Here is a 20903-nt window from a genome sequence, read left to right as displayed (position 1 = left end):
AATTAACACTTCATTAACCCTGTTCCATCCAATCACAATCAAACGCCTTTAAGGCCACAGAAGAGCAAACGAGAAGCAAACTTTTATCATGTAATACGTAGTAGGTGAATCACACCGCCACAAATTTCTTAAAAATTTTCATTCAATTTCATTGCACAGCAAAAATTTACAAAAGGCACGGAAGTACAAAATTATATTCTTACGATTAGGGATTTACGAATGAATGTAGTCGTCCTTTCAATTTCATATATACCATTTACAACGTTGGTGAAGATCAGTAACATTGTTTAATTAGAAATTTACAATCTTCTGAAGCTAAAAATACCAAAACCAGTTTAGGCTGATAAACAAACAACCGGTTCAACCAGTTGTTTACCTGAAAAACAGGGCTTTCAAGAAATAATGGTTCTTTTACGCAAAGTTTAATCCGCGTAGTTCAGAAGATATTTTCCATTCATTACTGAACATTCACCATTGTTTTTCGTATATATGAAAGATGGAAAAGGGTGTGTGTTAGCGAGCCAAACTTTTGACTATATAAATAATCTATACGAGAATAAATTAACTCTTAATAGACACTAGTTGCGCAGTTTCAGACTTCAGTGCAACCAATGGTGGCCATTTCCAAGGTACGTTAAGTTCACCACCATGAACTTCAATAACGATTACGATAAGACGCGTTTGCAAAGAAAATGAATATTTTGTGGATTTTTGCAACGTTTTTCGGGCAAAGTAGTGTGTATATTAGACAATTTAGTCACAGCCGTAGTAATATTTTGTTTCATTTCACCTCGTGGTTGGTTGACCAGTATTTGTTGCACAGACAGAATCAAACCACCAGACATTAATTTACATAATCCATCATTTTGTACGCTTTACGGCGCACCCGGCCTCGACTAGAGACGTCCAATCGTCTCCGCGAGTTTTCATCGTCACTTTCCGAAGCGCTATCGTCGTATCGCGACGACGACCGAGTTCTAACCGGTCGTTTCGAGTTCACAACCTGTTTGCCCTTGCCCACATTAGATTTCTTTCCCGTAGTTTTCTTCGCTGGCATCTTACCAGACCGGTTCGACCGGAGATTCTTCCAGCGTTGAGGTGAGTCCGACTCCTCACTACTCTCTTCCCCAGTTTCCTCGCTACCCTCCTCCTCTTCTTCCTCCTCCTCGTCGTCATCTTCGCTCTCATGGTCAGCAGATACTCCATTCAACTGCAGCCTGGTCGGAGGAACCCGCGAACGGGTTGAATACCTAGATGGCCCGTTTAGGGCGCTTGTGTCAGGCGTTTCAGAGGCCACTGAGCTTACGCTACTTATAGACTCCCTAAATGACGTTCTTGCCGCACTTCTGGTCCTTGTCCGCTGATTAGTTGAATCATCAAAGTTATTAGCTTGAAGTCGATTTGATGTCCCCGATGAACTACTATTACCCCCATCTGTACCCTCAATTCCCGTAGTGCTCAGCACTGATCCCGTAGTTAATGAAATTTTCATTCTTAAACCATCACTATTACTAGGCCCCGCTTCATCGTCGCGTCGCCGACTCGTGGACGCTCGCGCGGACACCCGCGGGGCCAATTCAGGTTGTACACGAAGGGTCGGCCGCCGGCCGGGACTTGATACGCCGCTCGTACCAGGTGTGTCTTCTACTGCGCGCCTGGATCGCTGGCGCGTACGACGCCCGCTTCCACTTCTATTACGGTAGAAGTTCATTAAAAGTTCGTCAACTTTGTTTTCAAATAACGCCGATAGTCGTAAAGTCATTGAGTAGATCTGGCAAAGAAGAGATGAAAATTAAAGATGGAATTTGTCTTGATACGACAAACTAAGTCTATCTGTACTGGATAGCTCCATTAAATTCGCTTCTCTTTTCTAAAGGTACAGTAGGGAATTTATTGTCTCACCCTTGACTTCGGATTCACGTTGTACTTTCTGGAGTTGGAAAACACAAGTCGAATATCCTGGATGAACTGCTCAGGTTCGTTGTAAAAATCTGAATCAATACGAGAACGTATGGTGGAGAATGCAATGGGTTCATCCACATAGTCTGTGTAATCCTAAAAGAAAAAATAAATTGTAAGGGACACTACATAAACCTACGTTTTCCTTGTTTAAAAAGAGGCATTCCTATCTTGACCGACTGTTCTTCCTAAGGTCCAGTAAGGAACATCTCTTATTGATTCAGTGATTCAGTCATTCATTCATTCATATTGATGTTCTAAACTGTTCTTCCTAGAGGTCCAATAAGGATGATCCTCTAAATCCTCTTCCCCGAGGTTGGGTAAGGCTAACGTTACTATGATGGAAAAATCCAAATTGAACTATCTGTAAAAGATAAAATATCCATACCGGGAAATCAGCAAGATCAACAGGTTCTCTGAACGGCTCGGCATCGCTTCTTGTCGCGAGCATATTAAACAAAGCGAGAATCTCTTCCTTCAAAGAATATTCGACCTAGAAACATAATCTCAATTTAGGTGAAAAATGGCAAAAGAGACCACATAAAAATCGACCTCAAGCATTTTCATGATAAATATCTCACCACTGCTTCCACTTCATGTCTTCTAGTTTTCTTTCTCATTGGGCCTGCAGGAGAGAGACTGGAATTCTTCCTTTTACTGCTACTGCTGGCACCCTAAAAAGAAAAACCGTCGTTGGTAGATATTGAAGTTGAACGAAATCACTTTAAATCGTGCGATATTTAAGGATGTTACTTTACCTCGTTGGATTGTCCTTCCCCATCTGACTCTTCAACGTGCTAAAAAAGAAATTACAGATCCGATAAAACTTGTCAATCAAATATCTCCTTTATTGTCCACGAAATTACTGTCTGGTTAGTGTTTTAACAGAAGAAGAGTATACTAGTATTTTGGAAATAGTGCAAATTAGGTTCTCAAAGTTCTAAGAGTTTAGAAATGAGACATATAAAGTTATACAGTTTGAAGGTTCTTCGCTGTTTTGAGATTGATTGCCATAATTTAATTGCTATTTTTATTGATTAAAATATTTTTGTTGTTATGATTGAGATTGAAATATTTTTGTTGTATTGTAAGCATCGCCTATAGCGAACCATTGATAAGAACAATGACCGCCTCAAACTGATACTGTTTAATATCGCAAGGATCAGGAAGGTCTGACGAGACGTGATTGAAAAACCCATAGACCTGCTGAGATCTTGCTGCATGGACAATGATGTTATTCTGCATAATATAGACTGTAAAAATCGAATATCAGTCTGGTGAATATCGATTTCTTTATTGAAAGGACAGTGGTAGGCCTGTCTACTGAGAAGAAACAGCATACCTCAACGTCCACCTCGGCTGTTTCCATGTTCGCATCTTCACAAAGTGCAAGTGGGTCAACACAGGAAGCATTCCTTGGAAAAAAAAAGCAAGGAAGAGAAGTTTTAGAAAAATAAGCCGACAGCCCTGGATATCTGTTTGTTGTTTGTTTGTCTGTATATACCAGCTCTGAATGTGGTGTGAGAAAATTCAATTTTTAATAGCAGTTCAACTGGAGGACGTACTTGATGAATGCGGACAGTACAGAGACCAACTTGTCGGCGTTCTGCACAATCTCGCTGTCCTCTTCGTTGTAGGTCTTCGCATTTCGGCCCGTTTGACAAACATCCCAGAGTAGAGCTGTTTTTCGCCTGCAAACGAAAAGACCTTGTAATTTGACGATTTGAGATCTTTCTGATCAAACTAATCAACAATACCTGTAGTATTTGTTTTCTAATCTGTCAATAATCGCCTTAAGATCGACCGGGTAAGCGACGACACTCCAGTAATCCGGATACGATCTTACGTCAACGGGGTAAGCAAATGGACCTGCGAACGGGAGCTCCGAGATGAGGCTCAGCCCGCGGGTCAGTCTGGCCACGGCGGCGTCATATTCTTCGTCAGGCCATTCGTTTTCCTGCGGCGTATATTTGACCAAAGCTTCGTGCTCTTCCTCCGTGATGGGGATGTTGTTTGAGTCCACTCCAGAGGTGTTCGTGTCAGGGACCTCGGTAGTACCTGTGAATAAAGGAAAAGTTAATGTTTACTATTCCCCCCTGTATATCTATATATAATACATGTTTGACAGGGGGTTATACCAGAGCCCTCTGGAGTACTGTTAATGAAGAAAAAATTCCATACCTACTTCACCCCCCGTACGTCTATAATATATGTTTCACAGGGGACCATTCATGAGTACTTGTGAGGAAAAAGAGAATATCTACCTGACACACCCCTTACATTTATATGTCAAACATGCTTGACAGGGGGGGTGAACCGTTGGAGTCTGATGTTACCTACCGTTATCAGGAATAGGCTCCAGATCCCATGGACTCATTCTCTCCACCTCACCAGTATCCCAACTATAAACGTAGAAGTTGGTATTTATGTAAAAACAAATGTAGGCATAGCAAGGGAAATTGGGTGTTATACCAAGGGAGGGGAAGGTGGCCCACCACCCGAGGGAAGGTAGGCCCCCACCTATGCCAACTACCTACCCACAACTCTACAAAACCATAAAAGTATGGACGACAAAACTTTAGGAAACACTCGACTAACCTTACAACATAGCACTGGAAGTGGCTGTCCGGCAATTCATCTTCATAAGGACTGACTTCAGTGATAACACCTGACCACCAGTAGTCATCAATAACACTGCGGAATCTGCAGCCTGCGTGGAGATAAAACAAACAGTATCAACGCTGTCCATTGGGCAAATTTAAACCGGTGAACTCTAATACAACTGGACCGTCGGATAATCGATGATAACTTTTGATTTGTTTGAGACCAGTTTAACGTTGCTGAGAATTCGCTAGACTTGGAGCCAAAAATAGGGTAGAGATGCAATGAAGAGTGTATGATTACTACACCACTAGTCTATATCTGTCATAAAGAAGCTCTTACCAGGCCTCCAATCCCGTTCGAGCGACTGATCATAAACTTGCTTCAAAACGAAAAAATCCACAACATTCTGCATATCATGGTATCTGAAAAAAAATACCAGTTTGATGGTTTTAAGGTATGTTCACACGATCCAACTTTGTCGGATCCAATTCACTTCTGACGTATGGAATATAGTCAGTTATTGATAAAGCAGTACTGCATTGGCTTTAGTGGATTTGCTGCCTATAAACATTGTTAGGCAACAGACTACAAAACATCCATCAGAAGTGAATTGAATCCAACAAAATCGGATCGTTTGAAAAGACCTTTACTAGTCTATTTTTGATCTTGTTTGCAGCCGCTGAAATTGAGCTGGAACGCTTATTAAGCTAGTATGTTGTAATATTCCCCTCTTCAGATAAAGATTCTTCTTACTAACATGTAAAGTTTGTCTTAAGAATTCAAACTGTTTTATTCATGGGATTTATGAGAGGAAATGAACTTACTTGACCGTAAACGAACCACCAGTATTTGCCCCAGTCTCGGGATTCAGAATTGCTAAATAATAACAATAAAACGTTTAAATAATACTGGGAGTGCCGTAAAATTTTGGGTAGTGTCGCAGCTCCTCGCAAGAATGATTTTCATTGGTTGAACTTTACAATACATTTCTGTTTCAACCAATAGCATAGCTTCGCTCTTTAGAAAGCATAGAAAAGCACTATCCAATTGGATGAAAGCTTCCGAGAGCTGCGACATGACCCAATGTGAGATGTGAACGAGTAATTAGTTACGAAAGCCCTGATGTATTTGAGCTCTTACTTGAACACATCGTGACTAATTCACTCGTTCACATCTATCAAAAGAAGAAAATGGTAGAAAAATTGCAAGTGTCAACAAACGGGCCTTAAGCATACTACATCGTGCATGGTGTAAAATCATATATTTTATTCTTTAATATTATTTCTATTTTCTACAAAAATTCTTTAATAGTATTTTTCTTACCGAGTTTCAGGGATACGAGGGTTGGTGGTCCAGTGACATAATGAAGACTCACGACTTTGCAAAGTTCCTCCGCCTTCAGATCGAGTTTAGCGAAACACTGTTTCTTCGGGTTTATTTCGTACGATTCTTGACTCATGACCTCCTTCACGTACATTTCATGACCTTGCTTGAAGTAGTAGACCTGGATTTACGAAGGAATAATGAAGGCATTATACGCATGTTTATCAGTAGTTACGGTTGTTCAAAAGCCGCTTAACATTAACCCTGCGTTAAAGCAAATCTTTCATCAACTTTTAAATCCCTTGTCTACAAAGTTTAATATATTTTTCAACCAATATTTTATGAACCGATACAAGTTTTATTTTGTAAAAGTTTTAAAACGTACACCAGCTCTGACAGACATTAAAACTCCGTTAAATTTTACTTCGCCATTTTGGTTTATATGCTTCTGCACCGCTGTTTGTTTCAAGACTTTACAAAATAAGACTTCTATTGATCCTAAAACTATTTATGAAAAAAACATGTTCAACTTTATAAACTTGCGATTGAAAAACTGATGTGAAAATTTGAGTTAAAGTAACCGGCTTTTGAACAACCGACCCCAAGGATTTAACCCAGGGTTAGTGCTAACCTAGCTTTGAACAGCTGGTTCCAGTTGTATATAGAGTTCCCTAGCCTTACCTCGTCTCCGACTTGCGGAACATAAGGAAATCTTTGCAGTTTCGTACTGGTCATCCATTCCGGTGGTCGATGGTATTCAAGCCATTCCTCAATATCGTCCATCCTTGGTTTGCGCGGGACCTGGGCAGGAATAACAGGGAAAGTGATCTTTTGATTAGACAGTTGATGTGGAAGAACAATAAACGCATTCCTAACCCAACCATAGCATTAATTTCGTAAATTTTCCATAGCGATATGATAAAATTACAATTTTAAAAGCTCTCGTTTTGTCACTAAGTAACCCAAAAGAAAATATATCGAGTTTCATTTCACAGTCTTTTATGAAAATACATCACAGTCACAGACCGCAATATAAAACTGGACACAAACACTTCTAGGCTACCTCGGCTTATACTAACTTTCCAACATATCCTCGAAGTTAAAACACTATTATTACCTTCTTTCTCTTTTTCTTTGACGGTTTTTTCGGTCTATCATTTTCCTTCTTTCTTGCTTGCTGTGTCACTGTCTCACCATCTTCATCGCTTGTACTTATAACACGACGTACTCGGCGACTTGGTCGCTGGTTTCCCGACTGTTGTCTCGTGTTCATACCAACTTCTTCGGTCCAATCAGAGTATTCACTGGTCTCACTAAAATATAGCGATATTGCCTAAAGGAAACTTAACTAAACTAACTTAATTTATACTGGATAGTTCTATCAGTTCTAAACTGTTCTTCCTAGAGGTCCAGTAAGGATCATCTCTTATTGATCCAGTGTTACTACAGGAGGAAACCTAAACTAAACTAACTTAATTTATACTGGATAGTTCTATCAGTTCTAAACTGTTCTTCCTAGAGGTCCAGTAAGGATCATCTCTTATTGATCCAGTGTTACTACAGGAGGAAACCTAAACTAAACTAACTTTATTTATACTGGATAGCTCTATCAGTTCTAAACTGTTCTTCCTAGAGGTCCAGTAAGGATCATCTCTTATTGATCCAGTGTTACTACAGGAGGAAACCTAAACTAAACTAACTTTATTTATACTGGATAGCTCTATCAGTTCTAAACTGTTTTTCCTAGAGGTCCAGTAAGGATAATCTCTTATTGATCCAGTGTTACTAGAAAAAAAAACCTTCTATATTTTTTGCAATCTAATTTTAAACACATGGATTAGTAGACAGTAATGAATGATTTTCCCACCTGCTGCTGCTATTCCAAGGAAGATCATCATCATCACTATCACTTGGTGTGATCATAGCTTCTTCCTCACCAGACTCATCAACATCGCTCTCCGTGTTTGCTGCTGCACGTGTATTATATACAGAACGAGACTCGTTAGCACGTGGACGAGGCTCGCTGGCACGTGGGCGTTCGCGCCGGTTACTTGGACGGGCACGACTGCGCAGGAATCTCTCGGCCTTCTTGTCAGTTTGACTGACAGACTAGATAGAAGGACACAAATAGCCTTTATATACTAGATAGCTCTATCAGTTTTAAATTGTTCGTTCTAGAGGTCTAGTAAGGATCATCTCTTATTAATCCAGTGTTACTACCTCTTGTAACCTAAACTGAACTAACTTTATTTATACTGCATAGCTCTATCAGTTCTAAACTGTTGTGTGAAGAGGTCCAGTAAGGATCATCTCTTATTAATCCAGTGTTACTACAGGAGGAAATCTAAACTGAACTAACTTTATTTATACTGCATAGCTCTATCAGTTCTAAACTGTTCTTCTTAGAGGTCCAGTAAGGATCATCTCTTATTGATCCAGTGTTACTACAGGAGGAAACCTAAACTAAACTGGAATGTATAAAATATGTACAAACCCTTGAGGTCGAAGGTAATGGACGTTTCTTTTTCTCTTTCAAATATCTAAGAAATTCCTGTCTTCCCAGTAATTTGCGCCTTTCCTCATCCCATCTGAAAAACAAAAACACAATTACTGTTCGATTTCACCGCTGAAACCCATAGAAATCCACTCAGTAGTATTCAATTGATTAAATTTTTTGTTATTCTTTTATGAACTAGCCGAAATCTTTTTGACTTTGTTTAGTTATAAGAACCATAGTATATCTCAAGAAATATTAAGTTGTTTCAACCAGGAAATTATTCTTATTTGACACCTAGGCCTAGTCCTTTCCCGCCATTTCAGATCACTCGAAAGGAAACTGACAAGAGCTATGTATGTATGTATTAAATAACTACATGATATTCAACACGTACTTGGCTTGAGACTCTTCCAACTTGGGCACGATGATCCTGCTCCTCCAGGCATTTATATCGGCCTCCGTGGCATCCTGAATGATGGGAATGTTCACGTTGAGCTGTCTCACTCCCTCGATATCACCATCCTGAAGCAGGCCCCTGTTGCGGCTTCCCACCCCCGGACTGCCAAGAGATGGCGCATTCTGGCCGGGGGGTGGTGATTGAATCACTGCAAGATAACCAGGAGAGCGAAAAATATTATTCAATTAGGAATTTTAGAGACTTAGAAAGTTATGGAAAGGCTAAACACGGTGTCTCGGAAAAACCCGACCAATATCTCATTAGGTTGAACGATTTCATTTTAATAGTATAACAAAACTACTATATTCTACTAATCATTACTAACACTGGAAAGAACTTCCGGAAATTAGTAAGATTGGTTGCGAAATATTATATTCTGTAAACTAGTATTACGTGCGAAAAAGGCTTGCCACTAATTTGGGCAGAGCTATATTTTTCCAAACTAAACTTTCCAAACTTATTAACTCGAGGATGGTCTTTCCAGCATTACACTTTTATACAGTTTCCTAGTTTTAAATTTAGTTTAAAGGAGGAAAGGTCTATTCCCGTTTCGTTTCTTGAGATATTCCTACGAATTTTATTTTGTCCTGAGGATGAACCACTGATTGCGGGAACCACTGATTATTTTCATAAAATACACAACAATAGTAACTCCGAATAAAGTAAGCATGAATGAAAATGCTTACTTTATTCGGAGTTACTATTGTTCTGTATTTTATGAACCACTGAGCTATATATATAATAAGGAATTATTATATAACTCAGTGGGATGAACACAGCATGCTTACGTACCTTCGGGATCAGGGAATGCAGCACCGCGTTCGAACTGTTCTATCTGTGCCAGGAGAGGTGGCAGAGGCGAAGAGGGCACAGGTGGAGGACTGGTAACCACATGACGTCGAGGTCTGATGTTGCTACTGTGACCGGGGATAAGGCGTTGGTAGAACACCGGGTGGGGGTTACCGTCCACATCGACTAAGAACGGTGGGGGCATGAGGTGAGGGGCTGTTTGTGTCTAGAGAAAAAAAGGTAACTCAATTGGCGAACGTCGGGGGAACGTTGGGGGTTGGTTCATTCAACGAATTCTTATGTATCAAATTCTTAGTTTCACATCGGAGCAGGGCTGGCCCGTGGATGGGCAGAAACGGAATGACAAGGCGGGGAGAAAAAACCTGACAAACCTGTTCATCGAGCACGTGGTTATTCATGTCTCTCATAACAGGACGGTAATCTGAATGGAAAAACTGTTCAGCGGGAACCTAAACGAAAAAAGTTGACGATAGATTAAAACTTTCTCTAGAACTAGGGGAGGGAGGGGAGGCATGTACGTGTGCATTAAACGGTTGTACCCCCAACCATAAAACAAATTGGGCAGTCGTACCTTCTGATATGGCTCGCTAGATCCAAAACCATAAATAGCAAGATGACCATGACTGTCAGTCGTCGCAAATCTTTGGCCATCGGGAGAGAACTTACAGTCAAATACAGCACCATGACCCTGGCCTTCGAGCTGAAAACAGCAAACACAACAAATGATCAAGAATTACACAGATTCGTATCAGAATTAGTACAAGGTTATAATAAGGTATGATAGGTAAAAATGCCTTTTATTCCTAGTCACTGATTTATAAATAACACTGATGTGTGTTGACGGTGAAGTTAATGTGAAAAAAGCACTACCATACTATATAAAGGGATGATTATTTTGATGGTATAGTTATTTTGAAGCGCGTGGATCGTGACCCACGAGGATTATTATATACTGTACAAAGCTTTGTTAGGTAAGATTATAGATTTTCTGGGCATATTTTGAAGAGGCTTGTTAATTTGATCTTTCAAAAAAGCTTAACTCACGGAGTTGTAGAATTTTTTTACGATTTTTCCAACGGTGAGGTTCCACAGAATGATGTAACCGTCGTGTCCAGCGGTCAGAAGAAGTTGTGGGTTGGTTGGATGAGCTTCGATGATAAATATCTCATCTTGATGTCCCTGAATTAAACAAGTAACTGTTACTGTATTTAATTTAGATGTGTTTTTACGAGTTCTGAGAATTGTCGTTTGCTAGGCTATGCTAGACAGATGTAGCTATTTTAATCAAGGGCAGTGGTATCACATAGTTTCGAAGAAGCTCTTCACATAGCTTGGGATCCCACTGGAAGAAGAGACACTGCCAAAATTGGTAAGATTTGGAAATTGGTAAGTGAACTTTTTAAAACTTATTCAATCATATTCTCTTTGATCTAGCAATGCACAATTGTAGACTGATGATTAGATTTTCAGGTTGAAAGATTGTCTGCAACTCTGTAAAAATGGCGTACCTTGAGAACGTAGATGAGCTTGCCAGTCTTGGACTCCCAAACTTTCACGCTGTGGTCGTTGACAGCTGTTACGACAAACTGGTCTGATAAATCCCAGCCAACCTGCCAAACAAGCCAAGAATTTAACATGATGGATTGAACCAGGTCAGGGAGCCCCAAGCAAAAATATAAATAGCCCCCCCCCTACATTGCCTTCTGGGCAGAAAAGTGGGGGGGGGGGGTTGAGCCTTTGGTAGTTCCGCCATATTTTATAGGGTACTTCTTTATAAATATGTAAGCGTGAAGTCCAACTTTGTCGGATCCAATTCACTTCTGACGTATGGAATGAAGTTTGTTGTGAATGAAGCAGCACAGCATTGGTTTTCGTCGAATTGCTGCCATATACTTTGCAAGAAAACAGACAATAAAACATCCATCAAAAGTGAAATGGATCCGACAAAATTGGATTGTGTGAATAGACCTTAAGACTCGCCACAGCGACTGTCTAATTTTAGGCTTCATTTATTCCTCATACGGTCCGTCGACTGTAAAAAAATTGTTTTTTATATTTTCACAATTGTTTCATACCATTGTTACTCGTATTTTCGTTATTTTGTTTGTTTCTTCGTTCTGCTGAGGCGATGAACTAGAGGAAAAAGAACGTGTTTCAAAACGTCAAACGGCGCTGTTGAAAGTGCAGCGGAAATCTTGACTCGATCGGAAAATATCTGTCTTGTTTACAGGAAATCGTCATTTCCTCGATAGACTGGGCTGTACCTTCCCAATTGTTCTTGACTGTTCAGGATGATGCTCTTCCATTCTGATCGTTGATAATACCAAATTCTGGCAGTGCCATCCTTTGACCCACTGAGAAACCTGAGGTTGATTTAAATGAGATTTTTATAGGTGACATACTGACGACAAAAAAGTTCCTACTGTACACTAGGTTTCTGCGAAGAACTGAGTTTCATTTAAGCCACAGATATGGTGTTACTGCTATGAATACAATTGCACTGTAGTTTAGTTTAGTTTAGTTTAGGTTTTCTTCTGTGGTAACACTGGATCAATAAGAGATGATCCTTACTGGACATCTAGTTTAGAACTGATAGAGCTATCCGGTTTTAATAAAGTTAGTTTACTTTAGGTTTCCTCTTGTAGTAACATTGTATCAATCAGAGATGATCCTTACTGGACCTCTAGGAAGAACAGTTTAGAACTGATAGAGCTATCCAGTATGAATAAAGTTAGTTTATAAGTTTAGGTTTCTTCCTGTAGTAACACTGGATCAATAAGAGATGATCCTCACTGGAGCTCTAGGAAGAACAGTTTAGAACTGATAGAGCTATCCAGTATAAATAAAGTTAGTTTAGTTTAGGTTTCCTCCTGTAGCAACACTGGATCAATAAGAGATGATCCTTACTGGACCTCTAGGAAGAATAGTTTAGAACTGATAGAGCTAACCAGTTTAAATAAAGTTAATTTAGTTTAGGTTTCCTCCTGTAGTAACACTGGATCAATAAGAGATGATCCTTACTGGACCTCTAGGAAGAACAGTTTAGAACTGATAGAACTATCCAGTATAAATAAAGTTGGTTTAGTTTAGGTTTCCTCCTGTAGTAACACCGGATCAATATAAGAGTTGGTCCAAACGTCCAGTGGGACCAGTTGAGAGAGAGTACTGTATACATGCACAATTACAAATTACAATTGTTCAGTACAACTACAAAACAAATTATCATCTTGACTAAATGTCAAATTACCTTTCACTTGAATGGCTGAACTGTATGCTATCAACATGATCCTGTGTTATTAAAAACAAAAGACAATCATTTCAAGTTTTGCTGAAAAGTTAAAAATATACAACTACCAGCTGTAGCCATGCAATTGAAACAAATATCTTACCAAGTGAGAAGACAGCTCAGCAATTCTCTCTGGGGGTCCAGGTGAAATTTGGTATATTCTGATGTTGTGATCTGTATTGCCAGTCACCAGGAATACTCCGCCTGGACTGAACGAGGAACAGATTATCTGTGCTCCAGGCCTTGATTTCTCTTGAAATTTGACTGGCACATTGCTAATACACAATATCAAGTTATTAATCATTTCTATTCTTTGTTAAATAACAAACAACAGGATTTCCACAATGAATAAACTATTCATAGTATAAGAACTTACTCAAATTTCTTTGTAGAAAGATCATATTTCCAAAAAGTGACAGTTGCATCACCTCCAGTTGACATTAGGTATCTGAAAAGGTTTGATTTAAATGTTAATTTTTGTTTTTCATCCAAATATATGCACTTTGATTGGAAGTGGTTGCTACTGGCTAACTATCAGCCCATCTAAAACACTGCCAAGACACTCTGTTGGCAGATAATTGATAAGAGATTAAGGTACCTAAACATAAGAGTGAAGTCTCACCTAAAGTCGCAAGAGCAGGATGGACAAAACTAAAAATAGAATAGAAGTGTTAAATAACAATTAGGATCTAAAGTGCAATTAATTCACCTGAGATTATAACATAAAGCACTGAAGCAGGCATTTGGAAGGGAAATAGATTTGCTAAACCAAGCTAATTTAAACCTCAAAAGGAAAGTGGGAAACAAAGAAATGTCTAGTTGAGAGCATGCTATACGTCAAATGTCATACCTGGAGTGATGTAATTGATCCAGTGTGACCTTGCAAAACACCAACAGGTGCTGCTGTCTGAATGTCCCATACACGAATGGTCTGCAAACAAGAAACAGAGTATATAGTACAAATGTACAACAGGAACTCCATCATCACCAGGGGAAGACTATACTTTTTTCTAAATGTGAATTTTTAATAATTATTTTAAAATGCTTTTAAAAGGATGTTCATATTGTTCTATATTTTATCAAGATATGCAATGGTCCCTGTGGAATCAGAGTGTTATCAATTATCTTTATCATTTTATCAATCAATGATTTTTAGCATACAACAAGGAAATATTGTTTCATATTGTTTTTATATGGTGTGTATAGTTTTTACCTTATCACAGCTGCCTGCAGCTAGCAATGTGTTTTCACAATTTACGGCAATATCAGATATCTCAGCACTATGTCCTCTTAACGTAGCTAAGAGCCTGCCATCAGAACTTGACCAAATTTTCACTAAATTATCATCTGCACCCTGATTGTTGAAAATGAGAATGAGAATCAGGTTTAAACTTTACTTCAAAGTGCTCTGAAATCATTTGAAGTGACAAAGATTTAAAGTTGAGAATCATGCAGGTTCTGAAATTAGGAAACTTACAGTTATAATGGATTGACCAGTTTGATCAAACAGAACACAGTAAACGGCTGATAAATGACCCAAAATCCTTCGGTGCTATTAAAAAACAAGTGAAATGTTTATGAAAATAAGTGAAAATGCAAGAGCAAGTAAAAAATTAATCACCATTTACCATTGACATTTTAGAATACAAGCCATGTTGGATAAAATTTCGTTTAAAAGCTGTTCCGCTTGCCTGTCTCGCACTGACAACATTTGCTGCAAAGTAATTCAGAACATTATAATGAAAATTATTTTGAAGTGTACATTATATAATAATAAAAAGTCAATAGGAGTAAGGATGTATTTAACCACAGATTGACATGACTCACTCAAGTTAAATGTGTTCTTGGTTTTAAATCCAGGTGCAATTGGAGCTCCATGTCGACAAACTGTGAGATGATTTGAGGTGAGGAGACAACCTCGATCTACAAGTAAAATTTTAACAATTTACATCATCAGCATAAATTAATCTATGCATGTTATGCAGTCTAACAAACATATACTAGTTACTAGCCATAAATATCAGTACAAAATATCTAAGGGGGAAGGAACCAGACATTGTCTATCTATTGTATTTGTATCAGATTAAAAATATAGGGGATATATGCAAGTGTTATACCTTTACGATATACTACCAGCATGTAGGGATTATGACCTGACTAATGTAATTTTTCTAAATCATGGCAAAACTTTCTAGTTGACTGACTCTCTGTCCCCAGTCACCAAAAATCACCAGTCTATTGCTTATCTCAAATCTCAAATTATCACAAGTTGGCATTACCACTTGCAGTTTATTATTTAGATAATAAAAAGGCATATACTGGTGATATTTTGTCTACCATATAGGTAATCTGTAGATAAATTTTGTAATAAATTGTTAATGATTTTATGAAGTGCCAATTGTTCTGTGCTGTGTGGAGGTAACTACATGCTATACTTTTACTATATATATTATATACACTCTAAGTATATTCATTGGTTAATTACCTTGGGCTGGCCTCAATAACGAGTGCTTCCCGGCACCAAGTAATGACGAAACGCCTTTGACACTGGGTGGGATTGTCTGCTCGAGCAAGGGCAGCAATCGCCCACATATTTGTTGCAAGAAATTACCCGGGATGTGAAGATTTTTTGATGCCTACAAAAATTATAACAACATTAGCTAGTGTTGCAGGATTATATTGAAACAGCTAAATTCTAGGAATTCTGCATTCATTTCAGCAAAATATTCAATTTATTACAATGTTTGCACAGTATGCTGCAAATTAAAGCAGGCAGCATGTTAAGCTCTTGAATGTCTGTATTTCGTGGAAAAGATATGGAATATTTTTGTAAAGCATCTATCTTGTGGATGGTAAATTACTTTTCATGGACTTGCCCAGTTTGTTAATAATTTGTGAGCTGATTAAGCCTGGTGAAACCAAACTAAGTTTCTTCCACAGTATATAAGCCCTCAGACATTCAAAATACATGAGTCAGATACAGACACAGCTGGCCTTAATGTCATTTAGAATGCTGCTTGAGCTGGGTCAATATAGCTAGTGGACCTTCACTTAATACATTAGGATAAACTGTTTCAACTATAGCATTTAGCATTTCCTAAATTGAGCCCTCCAGCTCTGCCTCGTTTCACAAAATACTTAAAAAAAATTTTGCACTGAAATGACTGTTTACATTTCACAGTTTTCAAACAAAGATCTTCAGGAAGTATATTATACAAAAGTACAACAATCCAAAACGTAAGAAATAGTGGTTGCGTTCACAAGAGGACAGAAGACGCAACAGACAGACAGAACCAAACGTAAGACAGAAGTCACGATTTGCCAATTAGACCGGAATTTTATACCCGTTCAAAGGTGTGAATCTCTTCCTTTCTTCGATAAAACTCCAGGAATTTCACACTGCCCAACGAGTTTTAACTTCGCCGTGCAAGAAATTCGTGAGCTTGAAGCGCAATTTGCAGTTTTCAAGCGCAAATTCATATCGAAATATGTTTTTAATGGGGCATTCTTTCCGAATGCAAATCGTTCATGTGGTATGTCAACAAATACGATTTCCTCCTCAGCGATTGGACGAAGGGACAATGGAGTGTTGACCTTTATGGAAATTGACACCGTTTAGTCATGCGTAGCGTCGGCCGTGTCGATTTCATGCGAATATTTTCAAGGACAGATGATGCCATTTCAACTGGCCGTTTATGTCCCTTCCGAATCTTATCCCGCGCTCCGGAGTTCCCCCTCTAAAACCCTCCTCCTATCTCAAAGTGGGTTGCCCCAATCACACGTTTGTCTCGGATAACTTTCCCTCAATTTTTTCCCCCGTTTTCTTTGAATTTCCGCAAGGAAACGTGCGAGATAGCTGTGACTCCTAAAGCATACTCTACCGTGTCTGCATAGTTTCGGGGCGTTGTATCTCCCAGCCAATTCATCCCTCTTGGTAGAAGCTGAAAATATAAAAACACCGAGTTTCAGTCGTGTCAAAAACGTTCAAAAGATGAATTTAAACGCGGTTCGAAGCCGCCAAAACTTTCACAAGTTTTGAGGGAAATGTGCACGAGGCATTTTTGGGTGTTTACAGAATAAAGGGTGATTTTTACCCCTTTTCGGACGCGAATTAGAGAAAATGGGAGCTCACCTCAAGTGATTCGACTTCGCGTTTTAAAACCTGTTAAGACATGACAAATTGTGAGCGGTTAAAATCGTAAAATTTGACGAAATTTAACGGAGTTACCTCGGCTGCAGAACTGCATGGCCCTTCCGACAAGAACTTGATTATCAGAAAGTACAATTCTATGGAGAAAAGGTGAAATAGAACATGAAATAGGACTTGGGGTTTCTCGGGTCTGTATGGCACGATAACACGGCCTTACCTCGGCTCAATTTTTCGTCTATACAAGCTTTCTCCTCAACGTTAGCCATACTGGAGGGCTCACTAAAGCCTTGGGCTTCTTTTTTATCGCTGTTTGGACACGTAAAAACGAGAGACTTTTGTTTAACATTCAACGGTAGTTACATGACATCGTTCATCTCGGCAACAGCTGTGAAAATTAATTCAAAGCCATTGAAATTTTACCCAACATGACGTCAGGGAAGTAGCACGGCGGACTGCGCATGCTTGGCGATGGGCGCCAAAAAATTGCTTCCACTTTTCTTAACTTTACAAATATTACCATTACATACTTTAAAATAAAGCATTAAATAAGGGCAAATGAAGTGGAAATCTCGCCAATTTATCATAATAAATAAACCCCGGAAGATACATTAGCCGTGTTTGCCCTTAATTTCAATGACAGTTTGATTTTTCTGACAAAAATTATTTATATATTTTTGGCTAGTTAGGAGGATAAACCAGAAGTTAATTTCTTCGTGTCAAAAATTTAAGATTTTTTCGAGCAATTCCGTGGGACAGTTTTACCTACTTTAAGTTGATAATTTATTTCGCAAAGGCGCAAATCATCATAATTATCTGATTTATGTCACATAATATTACACCAATGACCTATGCAAAATATACGCAAAAATTTCGAATGCAAAAATCTTAGAAACAAAGTGGAAACAGACATTCGACGTGGTTGTCAACTTGTCATGTGTGGAAATAATTAGAGAGAACTTCTTTAGAGAAAAAACGCCGGTTTTTTGGCTATATTTTTCCGGGAAAAATGTTTTTGGCTGGCGAAGGCGGTCAGCAGACGAGCTGGGTTCGTGATTTCTTCAACAACGTGCTAAAATGTGGCGAAATACCGCGTCACGTAGCGTTTATCATGGATGGAAACAGACGCTTTGCTAAGGAAAGACAGCAACCTCGCGCACAGGGTCACGAGTCTGGATTTCAAAAGCTCGCGGAGGTATACCAGAGATCTGCAGTCTCTTTCTTTGGACCTTCAGGGTTATATTGTCAGTATAACATAAAGTATAATGAATATTTGAATCTAATCATGTAGAAATTACTCAAATTAGCCATTCATATAGTATTAGGTAATAGGTATCACGTCATCAGTTGAAATATACACAAGGGATACCAGTCTTACAATCTGTGATTTTCATGCAAAAGTAATGGCGAGTGAACCAGTTTACCATGTTGTCGATTGGAAATCCCAATTACACAAATTTGATCCTTGAGATTAGGAACCTTAGGATTAAGTTTGATTAGGGTTAACCCTCATCCTAAATCTAACCTAATCTCAAGGATTAGGGGTAAAACTTATTGCCTATTGACTGACCAGAGTAAAGGCGTACTATTGTCACCTATACATGTTACTAGTCTGCATGAAAAAAATTGAATTGTAACGTTAAGCATAAATGACAAAACACCTCAATTTAGTTGACGTTAGAAGACTAGAAAGATGCATAGGTGACAATTGTCACAAGTGACATGTGTGCATGCTAACTAAGTTCACCAGTTTGCACCAAGCCTAATACTTACCATATGATTGATATCAACCCAATTACTAAAAAAGCTAATATGGGAAAAGCAAAGAGGTCCACAGTAATAAAATGTTGTGAATTATTTCTAGACATTGCAATGGTGTTTGGAGTTGGGGATCTACGAGGTGACTGTGTATGCATTCAGTATTGAAAACTTCAAGAGGTCTAAAGAAGAAGTAGATCAATTGATGGAATTGACTAAACAGAAAATTGCTAAAATTATGGAAGAAAAGTAAGAGCTGATCCTGATTGATTTTAGCATTTAAAGGAGCCAATGTTGTAAAGGAAGTGGATCTGAAATGTTTTCAGAAACTTTCAAAAAACGTTAAAAAGTTTAAGTCCTCTTATATTTCTAGGCTAAACTATCTTATTATATGTAATACATGTCCAATTTTCACCTCGCGTACCTAATAATACATGTAATGTCTGAAATTTCTCCATAGAGAAAAGATAATGGATCGTGGGGTTTGCATCCGAGTGTTGGGTGACCTTACCCTCTTACCTCCAGACACTCGCAAGGCTGTCGCTGAAGTGGTTCGATTCTCAAAGAACAATACAAAGTATGGGAAATTTTTTAGCATCTAATGTGACAAAGTTCTGTCCTTATCAAAAATACAAACACATCTTGTGTACCCCAGTGGAATCCAAACCATGGACTAGCTCGGGATGATTGAATAACAGTCATCACACACAATATTTTTTAATCTTTAGATGTTTTTTAAATGTGTGCCTTGCATACACATCAAGACATGAGATTACAGAGGCTGTTAAACTTATGGCTGAAGGAGTAGAGCTTGGAATATTAGAACCAAGGTACTCTAGGTCACTATGTGCCATAAATCCTAAATACATAACTTAATCCTTGAGATTGGAATTAGGATCAAGTCTTGGATTAGGTTTAAGGTTGATTAGGGTTAACCTAAATCCTAAGTCTAATCCTAACCTACTTCCAAGGATTAAGTTAATGTATTTAGGAATTACTGAATGTGGAATTATTTCCTCTAGATTGCTTTCATGATTTCATTTATTCTGGTTTTAGTGATGTAACAGAATCCTTACTAGACAAAACATTATACACAAACAAGTCTCCAGACCCAGATTTATTAATACGGACATCAGGGGAGATTAGATTAAGTGATTTCTTACTTTGGCAGGTAAGTTAAACGCAGGTTTACCACTACTTCCTTGCACTCTGTTTATTACAGTAACTGTAATACTGTTTGTTTTATTTTAGACATCTCATACGTGTCTAATATTCGAGAAGGCTCTGTGGCCAGCATTTTCAATATGGGATTTTTATCATGCTATATTGTGTTACCAATGGAATTATAATAAACTAAAGGTAGTTGCACCTGTTTATCTTGTTATTGACAGCATTTATCTTGTTATTAAGATTGCAATACATCACATATCTTCTCTCCCAACCAACAATTCCACATTTGAGAATGAATAAGCAAGTTCTAAAGGTACTATTTCTCTGACAGATTAACAAGGATAAAACTGAACAGTACAAGATAACAAAAGAACTTGAATCTCTGAAGAGACATATACTACAAAATGAGGGACATTCGCGAAATGTAGAAACCCTGGTTATAGAATCAAGAACTCAAAATGAATTAGACCAAGCCTTAGAAAGGAGAGAACAAAGACAACAAGCATTTGCATCATTTGTTGATGAAAGACGAAAAGAAATCCTTGAGTCATGCTGCTAGTGTTTTAACCAGACAAACAATGAAATTTTTTACCGAATAAATTGGGTGTTTTCTGGTTATGCAAAATCCATATACCCACAAATTATTCACATTATCCAATCTGGGAGATTCATATAGAAAGTTAGATAGATAATTTATTATTTTACCTTTTGCTTGTTAAAAATTAAAATAAATATTTAAATCAGGTATAAAAAATAACATGGCATCTTTATATCTTTAAATGTCACTTAAAAAACAGTCTGAAAAATAACTTTTAAATATATAGTTTTAATCAGGCCAGCCTGATTGTAATTAAAATAACTTTTAAGAATAATTACAAAGCTAAAACAACAT

At 38.2% G+C, this 20903-nt stretch overlaps 2 protein-coding genes across 2 annotated transcripts; one reads left to right on the top strand and one right to left on the bottom strand.

Annotated features, from left to right (window-relative positions):
- Positions 1-163: 163 nt before the first annotated feature.
- Positions 164-17477, bottom strand: LOC114535022 (bromodomain and WD repeat-containing protein 3-like). The gene is made up of 39 exons (XM_028556401.1): positions 17304-17477; positions 17165-17223; positions 17069-17098; positions 16818-16877; positions 15422-15572; positions 14764-14859; positions 14565-14650; positions 14414-14488; positions 14150-14290; positions 13787-13867; positions 13559-13587; positions 13313-13384; positions 13040-13211; positions 12898-12938; positions 11915-12013; positions 11726-11783; positions 11159-11260; positions 10695-10829; positions 10222-10350; positions 10022-10099; positions 9633-9855; positions 8778-8988; positions 8381-8474; positions 7754-7995; positions 7004-7199; positions 6568-6687; positions 5887-6067; positions 5388-5439; positions 4903-4985; positions 4558-4669; positions 4300-4361; positions 3717-4017; positions 3525-3650; positions 3302-3374; positions 2718-2756; positions 2541-2633; positions 2348-2452; positions 1903-2055; positions 164-1771 (listed from the first exon to the last, which is right to left on the bottom strand). Exons 1-39 carry the CDS (start codon positions 17350-17352, stop codon positions 845-847), a joined length of 5136 nt encoding a protein of 1711 aa, XP_028412202.1. The 5' UTR covers positions 17353-17477; the 3' UTR covers positions 164-844.
- A 529-nt stretch (positions 17478-18006) lies between these two features.
- LOC114536433 (dehydrodolichyl diphosphate synthase complex subunit DHDDS-like) lies at positions 18007-20783 on the top strand. Its single transcript, XM_028557797.1, has 7 exons — positions 18007-18278; positions 18948-19090; positions 19302-19418; positions 19570-19671; positions 19898-20012; positions 20093-20200; positions 20343-20783. Exons 1-7 carry the CDS (start codon positions 18093-18095, stop codon positions 20568-20570), a joined length of 999 nt encoding a protein of 332 aa, XP_028413598.1. The 5' UTR covers positions 18007-18092; the 3' UTR covers positions 20571-20783.
- The last annotated feature ends 120 nt before the right edge of the window (positions 20784-20903 follow it).

This window comes from Dendronephthya gigantea, unplaced genomic scaffold, assembly GCF_004324835.1.
Source record: "Dendronephthya gigantea isolate DGI-Jeju-01 unplaced genomic scaffold, DenGig_1.0 000002F, whole genome shotgun sequence".
NCBI lineage: Eukaryota > Metazoa > Cnidaria > Anthozoa > Malacalcyonacea > Nephtheidae > Dendronephthya > Dendronephthya gigantea.
Note: the sequence above shows the minus strand (reverse complement) of the source record. Positions and strands in the feature narration are given on the sequence as shown.